Here is a 14,084-nt window from a genome sequence, read left to right on the forward strand (position 1 = left end):
GGCAGAGGATATTTTGCTTAGTTATATGATCCAGCATAGGCTGTGTGTCTACACCAGATAGTCTTTAAAAGCATTTGAGTGGATTAAGCCCATCAGATAAAGGAGTTAACATAGCAAAAGTTTAATTCACACAAAATCCAAACTCTTTTTGGAGAAGAGCATAGATCCAAAATCTCTTCTGCTGTCATTATCTGTAATATGGCATTGTAGTCAACTTTTTTTCCAAGTCACTTCATGATTAATATTGATCGCATTCTGTGGGTTACATACATGCACACTGTACTGTAGATGATTCAAGGTTTCCACACCTACACAGCACAGATCCTTGTCTCCCAGCTTGTTGAGCTGAGAATGTGGCCCTGTACCAGGTACCAGCCCACTGAATGAATAAAACAGTGTTAGCAAGTTAATCATCTGTTCTCGTTTACAGCTTAGTTGTCTTGGAGAGACGTACAAAATAAAGAACAGCTTTCAAGTCTGAAAAAAAGGGGGCCATATTTAGAGTGTGATATGTCGTCTGGTGCTTTAACTTATACGCTTTGAAATATCAAATGCAGAAAAACGCTCGCTGAAAACGGAATAATTTTGCACGTTTAAAGGCCGTATTTACATGTCAGTTATATGGAAAAAAAACACATATAGATTTAGAGTCTTTGTTTTTAGCTCCAGCTGACGTTAGAGGGAAAATAAATCACAAAAAGTCTGCGCATCCTTTAGTTTTACAGTGATGTTATTTTGATTAGGTACACACACCATCAAATGGCTGGATAATTAAACTGGACGGCCTCATCCAGTGTTCATGAAAATTATCCCCTTTAATTAATTTGAAAGATCTCACACACACACACTTCTCTTTGTTACAAAAAATAATGATGTATAGGGTCTAATGAAACATATGGATTGAATAATTGGTTCCATTTATGGGAAAGGATTTTAACATCTAATGAGGTACAACTTTTAATACCATAAAACAGCCATAAGTCATCATGCTATTGCGTTTCAGCACAAAAACGACAAACACATCTGTCAGCGGGGAAACTTATGCCACATTAAGCTTTTTAATTTTTGCTATAATAATGATGACCTAAAACCAGCAGCCACCCCCCAGCTGCCATCTTGGTTGTGTGTCCCAGAAAACAGATGACACAGCTGTCACTGAAAAACTACACACCAGTGATTATATTTTTTTTTGTGTTCAGCAGAATTAACGCTGGCTTAGTTTGGTACTTTGTCTGGTGTGAGATAACCACCGTATGTATTATTTAAATACACTGTTTGTTTGCGCTGCTTTTCAAGTCAGTTTTCGTGTTTACAGAGAAATGTTACTGGGGTTCAAGTCTGCCATATTGCCTCATTGTCATATTAATGAGGTATTGTGCTGTCTTATTTACATTCCTGAGGCTGTAATTAGAGAATGCCTTTTAATTTTATCCTCTGGCTTATTTGTTTTCATAAGCCACATCCGATTTATTGTACTCTTCTGTAGCACATCAGATTTTGTGCATTTCACCTTTGTTGTCTTTAGGACATGCTCATAGAGGTGGATGAAAACGGCACCCTGGACCTGAGCATGAAGAAGTGCAAGGAAAACGTAAAAGCCCAGAGCAGGACGCCTCCCGACGACCTGCTGTCTCCCCCTGAGTCCGCTGTGGCCAAAGGTGGGAGTGTGCTCATCAGCCCCGCCTTCTACCAGCCGCTGTGTGAGAGAGACAGCTGGGAGAGCCCCATCCCTGTCAACTTCAGCAAAGCTCGCGTTTTACAGGACAAAGAGGTAAAAAAAGAAGTAAAATAAACAAGATTTGGATTATCCAAATCAGAAATGTTCGGGTCAAACGATGAATTTATATGCGAGACAAAATATAAATAAGAAAATAAACCAAATAAGTTAATGCCTGAACTCCCTCCAGGACTAATTAGGTTCTTTTTTTGTGTGTGTTTTATTCATGTATTTAGCTATTAAATATACCGTCTGCAGTCATTTCCCAAAATCTACCCGCTGAATTCTTAATTCTTCAGTTTCTCTGTCATTGTCACCAGATTACACAGATCTTGTAAGGAAACTGGGGGGAAAAATGAATTTTCAGGAATTTAGTATCCTGATATGTGTTACCATTTCATTTTCACCTTGATTGTTGTTTCATAGCATTTCCTTACCGACAGGAATTAAAACAAACAAAAAATGTATCAGTGCTGCCAGATTTACTCAGTTTTGCTCAATAGTTTGACTAAAAATAAACTTAAACCTACCTAAAAAAATTTTAAAAAATCCAAGTGTAGACCTCGCCCCCAGGCTGAATGACATGCAGTGTTTCTAAGAGCATTTATGGAGACATGTTCTAAGGCCAAGCAGAAGCTCGAGCCAAATCTGTTAATCTATAAGATGTATGAATTATATTTACACTGAGGACGTGCTTATCTATTGCCCGAGGGTCTGAATGAGTCTAATCTGGGCTCTAAAGGTTTCGTTTCTTTTGATCTCACAGGTGGTATTCATTTGTAACACGTATTAAGAGTTGTCAAATTTGCCCTGCTTTTACATCACACACAACATCTGGTGATGGCACAGAAAAGAAGGCCCATACGTCGAGTTTGTACATCACAAACAACACGTGGATTAAATATGACTTTAAATGGATGTGTGGTTTACTACTGCAAGTGTAATCTCGTCTGCGTCGTGCACCGCAACCCCCAGGACTTGTTTTAAGAGTATTATTCAGGGATTTTGTTAATTATTCACTTTCAGGTCATTGCAGAGTGATGTCTGATACTTCGGACAGTTAAGGTCATGCTGTTATTTTATTTCTGCCTCAGCAGGAGGATTATGATCAGGTCTCCTTGGAAGACCAACACTACCAGGGAGATAGCAGCATGTTAAGCTCCAAGGCCAAGCTGCCATTACGGGATTCGAAGAAAGAGCTTCTGAGGTATGTGGGATTAAACAGCAAAACATCTCGCAGCAGCTTTATCGAGCCAGACACGTGTGATGTGATCATTCCTTTTAGCTGGCAGATGGTCAGTATTAATAAGAAAAAGTGTCACTCCAAACCATACATTTGTTCCAATAGTGGGTCAAAACACTGGAATGAAACTCACTGTTACATATGATTGTAACTGGTATGTCTGCAGGTTCATGTGGAGAAGAAATGTATCTATTTAAAAAGTGAGTTTTCTCCCCGTATGTCCGACCTAAGCTTAACACAACTCTTGACTCTTTGTAGTTAGAGTGCATGCTCTGCTGGGTCTCCTCACGAGAAACGTAGGATCCTCTAGTTTCCGCAGCACAGCACCCCCCCCCCACCAGATCCCCTCCCCTGTGACATTCAGAGACATTATTAAACTGAATGTTGAGCAATGTAATGAAAAATTTCTACTAAACTTTCCGCTGTACTAACTCTTTTTTTTCTCTCTAATGAACATAAAAAGGTTCCCCCTGTATAAGAAAGATTCAGTTCAAGCTTGGGAAAGTCTGTGGGAAGTGGAGTAATCTGCGTATTAAATGCTTTGTGTTCTCATGCAGCTGTCCGACCCCAGGCTGTGACGGCAGTGGCCATGTGACGGGGAATTATGCATCACATCGGAGGTACTGTAATTAATTACACTCTCATTAGTACCAGCTAGCAGATATATAGACAAGGGAAACAATGCTTATTGTTTAATTATGTTGATTATTACAAGTGAAAACTTGTCACTTGTAGCTCGTAGGGTTTTTTGCAGCATATGTCATGTGCTAAAAATGTGATGACACAAAAAAGCTTTCTCGTGACGAACAAGCAGAATTGTGTTTTTTTAAAGTAATTTTGTATAAATATGCAGTGCATTGTATTAAGATTATTTAATTCAGTCGTGATCAAAGAGTGAATTAAAATGACTGTTAGCTCTTTATCCTCTCTAGTGTGTCTGGATGTCCCCTCGCTGACAAAACACTCAAATCACTGATGGCAGCCAACTCTCAGGAACTAAAGTATGTGTTCTGAAAACTGTTATTGTTGCTAAAGGATTTTTCACATTAAACTAGGCAGCTTGTTTTTGCTTCAGCTTGGGTCATCTTGTTTTCCTTCCTTTCCTTTTCCTTTCCCTTTTCACTTCACATTATGCATGATTTCCATTTACTCAACATGAAGTTGTTTTCTATTTGTGCTACTTTTCTGCATATTAGCATGAATCCCCAGCTCTGCTCCCAGTCTTTTGCTGTAAAAAGCACCTGGTCTCTGTGTCTCTCAACCTGCAGGTGCCCAACACCTGGTTGTGATGGATCTGGACATGTGACTGGGAACTATGCTTCGCACAGAAGGTAGCTGAGAGAAATCATCACAACTGAGCATGAAATACATTTGTCAGATGCATGGCATTCAAACAGATGGTGAAAGTCTCACTTTAAAAACACGCTGCACTTTTTGATTTCTTGTTTTTCTCGATTCATTTGACTGCCTTTTTATCTGTCTATCCATCTATAGGCACATTTCAGCTACATATGTGCTAATGCAGTAAAACTTATCTTTTTTTTTTTTTTTAAAACATGAAAAAATTGCAACTTCCTAAACCTCACGGCTGCCTGTACAATTCCAGCCTTTATTGTACCTCATGAATAGATTCTTTCAAGTTAACTCACTGTCTCCAACCATTTTCAGCTTGTCAGGATGTCCACGTGCCAGAAAAGGAGGTTTGAAGCTCACACCAAACAAGGATGACAAAGATGAGCAAGAGCTTAAGTACGATTTTTTCTTCTTTCTTTTTTCTTTTTTGCTCATCCTATGCTGTCATGTTTGTTTGTTTTTTGTTTGCTTTTTTTCTGTTTTAAAAATAAAACAACAGAAAACATTGGGAAAATGCGTCATGCTTTTGTGCCCGGGGGTATAGTACCTGGAGGCCATTAAGTTAAACAAAGAAAATAATACTTCTCTTGTCCTAACATTAGTGAATTATTTTCAAAGGATTAGTAACATGTTTTTTTTTCTGCAGGATTTCACCAGGGTTTTTGTATTTTTTTTCTATTTTCTGAATGGGATATCTGGCTTATCACTCTTCACAGAGTGCTTTCTTTATAATTATAGTATATTAAGAAAATGTTGAATTGCCGGCTGTGATGGCATTGCACTCATTTGGAGCTTAATCACTGTTGTCTGTTAAAGTGTTATTGGAAAAAAAATATAATGGAATTGATTTGCAGCTTAAATCCAAAGTCTGATATATGAGCCCTTGTTTACTTATACATCTGGACACTGATTTTTTTTTTTTTTTAATTACTAATGCAAGGGCACGAGCTTAGGAATTAAACTGGAATAGATCTCATACACATTAAGAGAGAAAGGAAGAGAAAGGGGGAGGGTAGCAAATGTCCCTAGATTATTGTAAATAGTGGGCCATATGGCATGCCTCCATTGTCCGGGTGCCTTGCATCAAGCTACCTACCTGTGGTAGATGTAAGTAATGGGACCGGTGTTGTTTTGTCCTCTAAGTGCTGCTTTGCTGTTGAGTAACAAAATGCTGAAACAGGCTTTTTGCAGCAGCACTCCACAGCATGTGTGCCATTTGTATCATCTCAGGTGACCTTTCACCTTTATCAATAAGGGAAAGGGTTAGCCACCTCCAAATTACATTCTTTCGCATGAGGGGATACATGACAATTATCTGTAATTCATGTCACTCCATTACTGACCTGCAGAAAACAGGCCTGAAAATGCAACTGACAAACTCTTAATGATATTCAATGTGAGTTGTGCTTATGTTTTCAAACACAAATACCATCCACCTGGAAATGTATACAGTGAACAGAGGGCCCATTCAAACTCAAGTTTAGAGGATTAGTTACTTACAGTTAATGTGATTTTTCATAGCCCATCTCTAGTTTTTGGCGACTTCATTTTTTAATCAGCATTTAGATGGATTAATCAACTTAATGGTTAACAAATCTTCCGGTCTAGTTATTGAAAGAGATTTTTTTTTTATTTTAATGGTCCCAGAGATTTTTTTTATTTTTATTTTTTTGCAGTTTGACAATAAAGCAGTTGCTGTTGTTTTTGCGCAGCTGGATGGATTTTGTTCAGTGGGTACCACAAAAAATAACAAATGTTATTAAATGCAAGCTAGTTAGATTTTTCCGTAGTGTATGCATGTTTTCAGCGCCTCATCCTCTTTGTTTGTCACTACGGTAGGTGTCCGGTAATTGGATGTGACGGACAGGGCCATATATCGGGAAAATACACATCCCACCGCAGTGCAGGCAGTTGTCCACTCGCTGCCAAAAGACAGAAGGAGTCGTCCATCAATGGGATGCCCTTTGCCTGGAAGTCCAATAAACAGGAACTGCCCCATTGTCCCTTGCCTGGCTGCAATGGCCTTGGACATGCCAATAATGTGTTTGCCACTCACAGAAGGTGAGGCCGCCTGTCCTCCATTTTATCTCTAAACAATACCGCTAGTCGACATGTTGCAGTCTTACTCTATCCACAGTCTTGAAGATGTTAAAGTTTAGTAGTTTCGGTGATTTTCTGCTGTCTAAAATTGTCATTTATGGCCTGCTGAACTAGTTTGTCCGGTTGCCCGCTGAACGCACAAAATATCAAGAAAAAGTACTCCGAGGAAGAGATGATGACTATCAAATTTAAAGCCAGCAGTGGTAAGCTACTCTGACATTTTGTGTGGCATGGCAAGTTTTTTTCTATTAGTGACACATATGCTGGTACAAAAAAACCCAGTGAATGAATAAAATAAAAAAATCTGTGATCTCTGCTGGAACATGATAAATTAGACTATCTCCTCTAACCCAGGTGTTGAAAACAAAGATGATATTCAACATCTGGATCATGAAATAAAAGAACTGAACGAATCCAACATGAAAATAGAAGCAGACATGATGCAGCTCCAAACCCAGGTAAGTATTTACTCTCACAAAAATCATTGGTTAAAATAAAGGCGCGAGATCTTTGCCCGCTCAATTTGATGAGATCCCTGTTGTTTTGTACCCGAAAGCAGATCTCCTCTATGGAATGTAACCTGAAGACAATTGAAGAGGAAAACAAGATGATCGAACAGCACAACGATAGCCTACTGAAGGAGCTGGCTCACCTAAGCCAAGCTCTTATTAACAGTCTAACAGACATTCAGCTGCCTCAAATGGTACAGTAAGCCTTGACCACAGTATCCACTCCAGCTCACAGTGTTTAACCTGTCCAGAAAAAAATAAATAATCATTTTCCTGAAATTGTCATTTCTGCTGTGCTGTTTTCACTAATAGTCAAACATGTTTTTGTTGCAGGGGCCCATCAGTGAGCATAATTTTGAAGCCTATGTGAACACATTAACTGATATGTACAACAACTCGGAGCATGAATACTCTCCAGAGTGCAAGGCCCTCTTGGATAATATCAAACAGGCTATTAAGGGCATCCATGTTTAAGCTGTGGAGCTACCAAGAGGTTTCTTTGACTTGGGATAATGACACTAGATAGCTCTATTTTACTGAAGAGTGCTGGCTTGGCTGCATGTATAAGACAAGGCTTTCGGAAATGTGTTTGGCATTTTCTGGTAAATACACTGCACTGAGAAAATTACCAGCCAGATTTGTAATGCTTCTACTGTTTCTGCATTCACTCGATATGTTTATCCTGGTGAGATTTGTTTTTTTAACCCCTCTTGCACTTAATTATTTTGTATGGTTTGCTTGATTTTAATCTGTATGTGTTCATGTCACTCTTATATTATTGCTATTTATTACTATATTTGTTCATCAGTGTATTTATTTCCTCGATTTTTATTTATTTCTAAAAACTGTAAATGCGTAATATTTGAGAAATCAGTTTGACTTTCTGCACATTGTAAATTACATAGAAGCACATTCCAATTTCATGGCATACTTTCGCCACCTAGTGTTGAAAAACCTATATTATTGTTAGTATTATTATTATTATCATTATTATTATTATTATTAGAACATAAGTTGAATCTCCCTTCAAAGTGAAAACCTACCAAAACTACTAAGCATCAATGTTTTTAAGCATTGCTTTCTTTCCTTATTGGAGACTGAATGTATGGTAAGACAAAGTGAACACCAAGATTTAAAAGAAAAAAAAGAAATTGCAATGCAAATGTACTGTACCTTTTTCTACTCAACCAATAACAGCTGAATGCAATGAGGAGGTGACACTGAGCAAAAATGCAACATCATTCTGTGAACTGAATGTCGGATACTGCTTTGCATAGTGTGACCACAAAAAGAGTGCAACAAAAATCAAAACGATCACTTTGTCAAGATGTCTTTCTTTTTTTTAAAAAACAAAACGAAAAAATATAGATATTAAACTGCCTTCTGTGCACACTTTTAGTGTGCATATAGTATGTGCCTAAATGTATATGAATCCATAAAAATATACAAGTACTATGTTTTGTGGTAGGACAGTATTATGTGAATGGTGTCTGATTTAATATACAGTACAATTATTTTCATAGGCGGAAACGTTCCTGATGACTGTTTGAAAGCCGTTGTCTCAGTAGCTGTAATCTCAGAGTCAGGTTTTGAAATATCATGACTGAGATTGAAAGTCTGGTGTTAATTTGTTTTGTTTTGTTTTCTTTGATAGCGCAGAGAGGGGGCAAATAAGAAGGAGTGGATATCTCTTATCTGCTTAAAGGCCTTAACATTTCAGCCAGTCTTACAGTTTGAACATCCTTGGGCAGATTTGAATAGTAGCTATTTCAAAACCGAGCTGACGACCACTGCAACCTGCATTTTAGTTTCAATCATTACAAGCAAAAAAATAAAAAAAATATAGAAAAATGATAGTTGTTGGCTAATCAGTTGTTTGTTTGCATCAATTGCACTTTTGTATATGAGTTATTTTGTGTTTTTAGTTGCCCATACTGACCTTTGATAAAAGAAAAGGACCGGCTGGTTAATCCCCAGATAATAAAAAAAAAAGAGAGCTATCCATTTCAGCAATACATTTCTTTTAATTTCTGCAAAAAGACATCAACAACATGTAGCCTAGGACATTTTGAAGATGAAAATGTAACAGCAGAAGAGCCAAATTACAGAAAAACAAGACCCTGTTTTATCCAAATACTCGACACATTTTAAACAATTTTAATCTTTTAAAAACTGAATCACAGTCTTTAAATCTAACGATCTTTTTCTTTGTAACTTCTTATATGTAATTCCTATACCACACATTGTTTGCTCAGGAAGTTTTGTGAATAATATTTATTTTTTTCCCTGTTAGTATTTGATGTTTTGTAATGTGAAATGCTTTTTTGTGGAACGATATTAGTATGATATGAAATTGTACTGTATTTTTCTTTTCTTTTACATTAAAATGTAATGCTTTTTTCAGTTAAGGTAGTTTGTAAATTTAAACTTCCTATTACTTTTAATATTTCATAATAAAGATATGCGCTGTGTTGTACAGTTTGTGTATGGTAGAAATAAACTTTTCAAATGGTTGTGTGGTTTCTCAAACGTTTTGAGTCCACCGTGAATTGACTGCATCCCGTTTTCCTCCCCAATAAGTCAGCAGGCGTCAGCTTTCACGATGCATTAGCATCACCTAGTGGTGAAAAACAGGGACTGGATCAGCAGACGCTGGCAGTTCTCTGTGTGCAGTTTTTGTGCCATTTGGGGCTAAAATGAAAATAAAGGGATATCATGGCTTTAGAGCTTTTAGCTGTTGACTGCCACAGGTTCAAGTACAGATATGTATCTTTGCTACATGCCAATCCTACCAATGAAAAACACTGTAGACCTCAATAATGTCCCATATGTTCAGCTTAGAGATGCAACTAGTGATCATTATTGAAGAAACGCCCCCAATATTCAATTATTTGTTTAGTATAGTGTATAAAATGTAAAAACAAAAACAGGTGAAAAATGCATTTCCTTTAACCAAATGTGACATCATCCATTGCTTTTATTGTCTGACCAACAATCCAAAGCACAAAAACACACATCTTCACACTTCATAACTTACATTAATTCAGTTTTACTTTAAAAACAACATAAAAGGCCAATCAATTATCGAAATAGCCAGCTACACAAAAAAAAGGAAAATATCAAGGTTATCCATCTGGACCAAGAGTCAGCCTTTTATTAAACAGAGATGTAATTATTTTAATAGAGTTGTGTCATTGCTGTGACAGCCCTCCTGTTGTCTCAATGAAAGTCCTGGCCTGTTTATAATGGTGAGTGGCTGGCATAAGGGAGACCTCAGCTAATGCAACCCGCCTGGGCTTTCCAGGTTATAACACCTGGATCAGAAAAACTGGTCAATCTCGCTCTTCCACTGCACTTGGCATCCACCCCATTTGATGTTTTATGTCTTGGTTAGCTTATGTTTGAACAATTATCTATTGTTCAAGTAAACCTTTTGTGTGGATCCCCTTTTTGTCACATAAATGCGACATTATGAAAGTTGTTATGGTCCACTGAAACAGTGTAAAATGTTTTGTGGACTTCAGGAAGAATACCTGCTGGATTGCTGTAATTAAAAGGCTATCATAGGGTGAGAGGCTGGGTACATCTTGGACACGTTGCCAGTCTGTCACAGGTCCAACATAGACAGACAGACAACCCTTCATGCTTACATTCACACCTTTAGTATCCCCGTTTAGCCTAACATGCATGTCTTTAGACTGTGGGAAAACCCAGAGACAACATCAGCTTTCTTTGAACACAAGATTTTCTTACAGTGAGGTGACAGTGCTAACCAGTGCACCGTCGTGCCACCCTAAACAGAAAACTCTTCAATTAAAAAAAAAAAATAATAATGATAACAAAACAAAAACAAAATGCAACTTTAATGAAATAATGTACATTTAAGAATGTCACTTTTTTGATTACTAAAAACAAGACAAAGAGGAAGGCCTTGAGACCGAAATAGGACCTGATCATTCCTAAAAACTTTAATCATTCAACAGAAAAATAAAAATATAAGTAAGTAAAACGTAAAATAGGCAAGTAAAAAAAAAAATTAAAATGACAAAATCACTGTCACTATTTTTCAACTTCAGTGTCAATATTATTGGACTTTACTTTTAAATTTTACTATTTCACTATTATTATTTTATTTTCTATTGCTAAAGTAAAGTTAATTCCAGCATTTAGGCACAGGAGACAAAGCGGGTTGTCTATCGTCAGAAGGTCAATGGTTCGATTCCCAGCTACTCTAGTCTGTCCCTGTAGTGTTGTTCTGCAAGATACTGAACCCCAAGCTGCTCCTTATGCATCCATTGCAGTGTAAGCGGGTAAGAAGGTGCTTAGGTAGAGAAAAAAGTCCTTGTATGAAAGTGTGGATGAGGCTTGTAGTTAAAAACACTTTGGGTGCTCAGTTATAGTAGAAACGCGCTAAATAAGTACCAGTCCATTTACTGTTTACTGTGATTACTATCAGTTAGATGGATCAGAGTTTATATCTAAAATGCCTTCCATATTGAAATGTCCTTGTTTAAAAATAAAAACCATCATATGTACGCTTATGCTGCACCAGTAAAAGAAATATGAGCTAAAGTATAAAACCAAAGTTCAATATGTGGTGGGAGAAAACCACATACAAAGTTTGAGGTAGGCATGCAGACAGACACACACACACAGTGCATGCAAACACATTTCCTGTCACACCACACAAGGTGCCGTCTTCCTGTAAAGGACATGTTGTGTGTAAACTGCGAGAACGTGGCAGATATCTAAAGCCTCTTGATGGCTACGTACACTACAGTCGGTTTGAAGTGAGTATAAAATTTACAAGGATTGTGTGTATGTGGAGAAGACGTGTGGGAACACTGTTGCTAGTAAACACTTTCTAGGATGATCACACTGCTGTGCACAGTATCACTAAAATCGCGAGCTGCAGACACAAATCATGATGCTAAAAACATGCTCTTAATGGAAACGTTGTTTGATTTACTAGTCAGGCCTATTTAGTGGCCCATGAGTGACATGACTAATGATCCTGAATGAGGTATTCAATTACTAAAGACCCTCGAATGAACCCAAATTAGAGACTCAGCTTCCTTGTGTATTTTGTACTTTTAATAATTTGTGGTTGTGTAATTGGAGATCAATACCTCCTGCTATATAATTAAATCACTGACTGAGAAAGTACACAATTTCTACACAAAAGACGAGCATCTGCAGGAGTGAAGGAGCTTGCACCACAGTAACAGAAAGTAAATTCAGCAGAGTCCAACCAGATCATGTCTTTAAATATATTCTGTTATTTTTTATTTCTATTTTATGTAAAATCAGGGGAAATCTACTATTTTTTTCATGGTTCCAGGTCTTTGACCCAGTGTTTGGTATTCTGGACTTTGTGAATCTTATTAATTTATTATTGCTTTGATCGTGAAGAGTGGGTTACATTTTCTAGTTTAGTTTTTTCTTATGAGTTTTCTCATTATGCTATTTATCTGATTCAGGGTTATTTTAGGTTCTCCGGTTTCCTTTAGCGCTCCCCTCTTTCTGTCTTTTCCTCAGAGTCTCGTCTCTGTTTATTTACCTTCCTGTGTCGCTCTCTCTCTCTCTCTGTCCCTTGCTCTCTGTCCATCTCTCTCGCCCTCTCTTGTGCCCTCTCACTCTTTCCCTGCATCAAGTTGTGTGTCTTAGTCTGCATTTCAGTGCGTTTCCTGTTTTATTTTGATAGTCCTTGTCTCTTGTGTTTTACGATCAGTTTCCTTCTCTTACTTGTTATGTCTAATTTGTTCCCACTGTGTTTCCCAGCTTGTGTATATATTGTCTCAGTCTCTCCGTGTCCCTTGTCGGAGTGTCTACTCGTTTGCCCTTGTGTCTCTCAAGTTTCGTATTTTTAGTATTTCCCACTTTAGGTTCTCAGTTCATTTTGGTTTTTCCTTGTTTTGTATCAACTTTAATAAATGGTTCGTTTTTGTTTACTGGTTCCTGTTGTCCTGCGTAATCTGATATTGGGTTCTCTCTCTTCCTCACATGACCTGCGGCCGCAGATATTGCCACTTTTTGCTTACTGTTAATTGAAAAATAAACAAACAGGTGGATCCCAGCCTGAGCAAAGACAATAAAAACATAGAGTTAAGCCCAAAAGTGAAACAACAATTTTTAGGTCAAGGGGTCTAAGAAATGCACTGCATTAACTGTTTAAGTTCCCATGTTCAGAGGCTCAAATGTAAATGGACAGTGGTGTCATGGTCAGGTGAGTGCTGGTCTTCCAATATTTTATGTAAATTAAAGCAGAAATAATATTTGAAGATAATGTGTCAAACTTGTGTTTTGTAGCTCTTCACTGGAATTCTTAACAGGAAACCCAAAGTGATATAAGTGATGGAGATCATCATTAGGTTGAAAAATTAAAATAAACCTACCACAGAGAGAGCAACAACTTCAGAAGTGGCCAAATCAACTATCTGGTTCAGTCTCGACAAGAATGAATTCACTGACCAGCTCAGCAGTGCCAAAAGATCTGAAAGATGACAGAAGACAACTGAAGTGGATGATGACAGATTATTTCCTTTGTTAAGAAAAACAATTTTACATCAACTTTGTTGATCTGACTGCATGCTTTCCACAGTCTAAAACATTACAAAGAGACAAGCATCCTACTATGGGAAGTAAAACCTTAGTACAATACAAAGCGTGTTTAGAGAGAGCAGACTTTAGACTCATGTGTGTCTGCTGACCACAACTGCTTCCTTATTAAACCTGAGGACCTTCCACTCCCACACACTTCCCCAACAGGCCAGAAACCATCTGCAGGCTAAATTTAGGCCTGCATATTAAGGGAGCTCCTCTTAAGGGAGCTGTGTGAGGTTAGAAGGTGTGTGGAGCTTTCCAGGATCTTTCTAAGTTTAGATTCTTCCGTTAAAGTCACGGTAATGAACAAGAACAGTGTATCATGAGTGTAACTTACATGCTTTAAGATCAAAACATCGATGGAAATTATATTGCTGTAATGCACATTAGGCTATGGGATGTAGCTTACAGTAAGTTTCTTATGTAATAGAAAGTATATCTCATATATTACACGAGCATCTTATCTGGTTTTGAAAATTTAAAGCTGAAAAGAAAAAAGAAGTTATAACCAATTTAACATGAGTGATGGCAATAATTAGTGATGATAAGGGGAAAAGCT

General features: G+C 37.5%; 1 protein-coding gene across 6 annotated transcripts in view; it reads left to right on the top strand.

Annotated features, from left to right (window-relative positions):
- The window catches only part of st18 (ST18 C2H2C-type zinc finger transcription factor), a 40,125-nt gene extending 30,690 nt beyond the window's left edge, over positions 1-9,435 (top strand). For 3 of the 6 annotated variants that reach the window (XM_026149465.2, XM_080293160.1, XM_080293161.1), the window contains exons 12-22: positions 1,526-1,771; positions 2,812-2,924; positions 3,518-3,580; positions 3,893-3,961; positions 4,229-4,291; positions 4,629-4,709; positions 6,153-6,374; positions 6,528-6,616; positions 6,768-6,871; positions 6,970-7,116; positions 7,256-9,435. In XM_026149465.2, the coding sequence (XP_026005250.2) occupies positions 1,526-1,771; positions 2,812-2,924; positions 3,518-3,580; positions 3,893-3,961; positions 4,229-4,291; positions 4,629-4,709; positions 6,153-6,374; positions 6,528-6,616; positions 6,768-6,871; positions 6,970-7,116; positions 7,256-7,396 (1,338 nt within the window). In that variant the 3' untranslated portion in view covers positions 7,397-9,435. The remainder of the gene's footprint in view (positions 1-1,525; positions 1,772-2,811; positions 2,925-3,517; positions 3,581-3,892; positions 3,962-4,228; positions 4,292-4,628; positions 4,710-6,152; positions 6,375-6,527; positions 6,617-6,767; positions 6,872-6,969; positions 7,117-7,255) is intronic. The other 3 variants (XM_080293158.1, XM_080293159.1, XM_026149466.2) reach the window with 3 other exon arrangements.
- The last annotated feature ends 4,649 nt before the right edge of the window (positions 9,436-14,084 follow it).

This window comes from Astatotilapia calliptera, chromosome 18 (genome assembly GCF_964374335.1).
Source record: "Astatotilapia calliptera chromosome 18, fAstCal68.1, whole genome shotgun sequence".
In the NCBI taxonomy this organism is placed as follows: Eukaryota; Metazoa; Chordata; class Actinopteri; order Cichliformes; family Cichlidae; genus Astatotilapia; species Astatotilapia calliptera.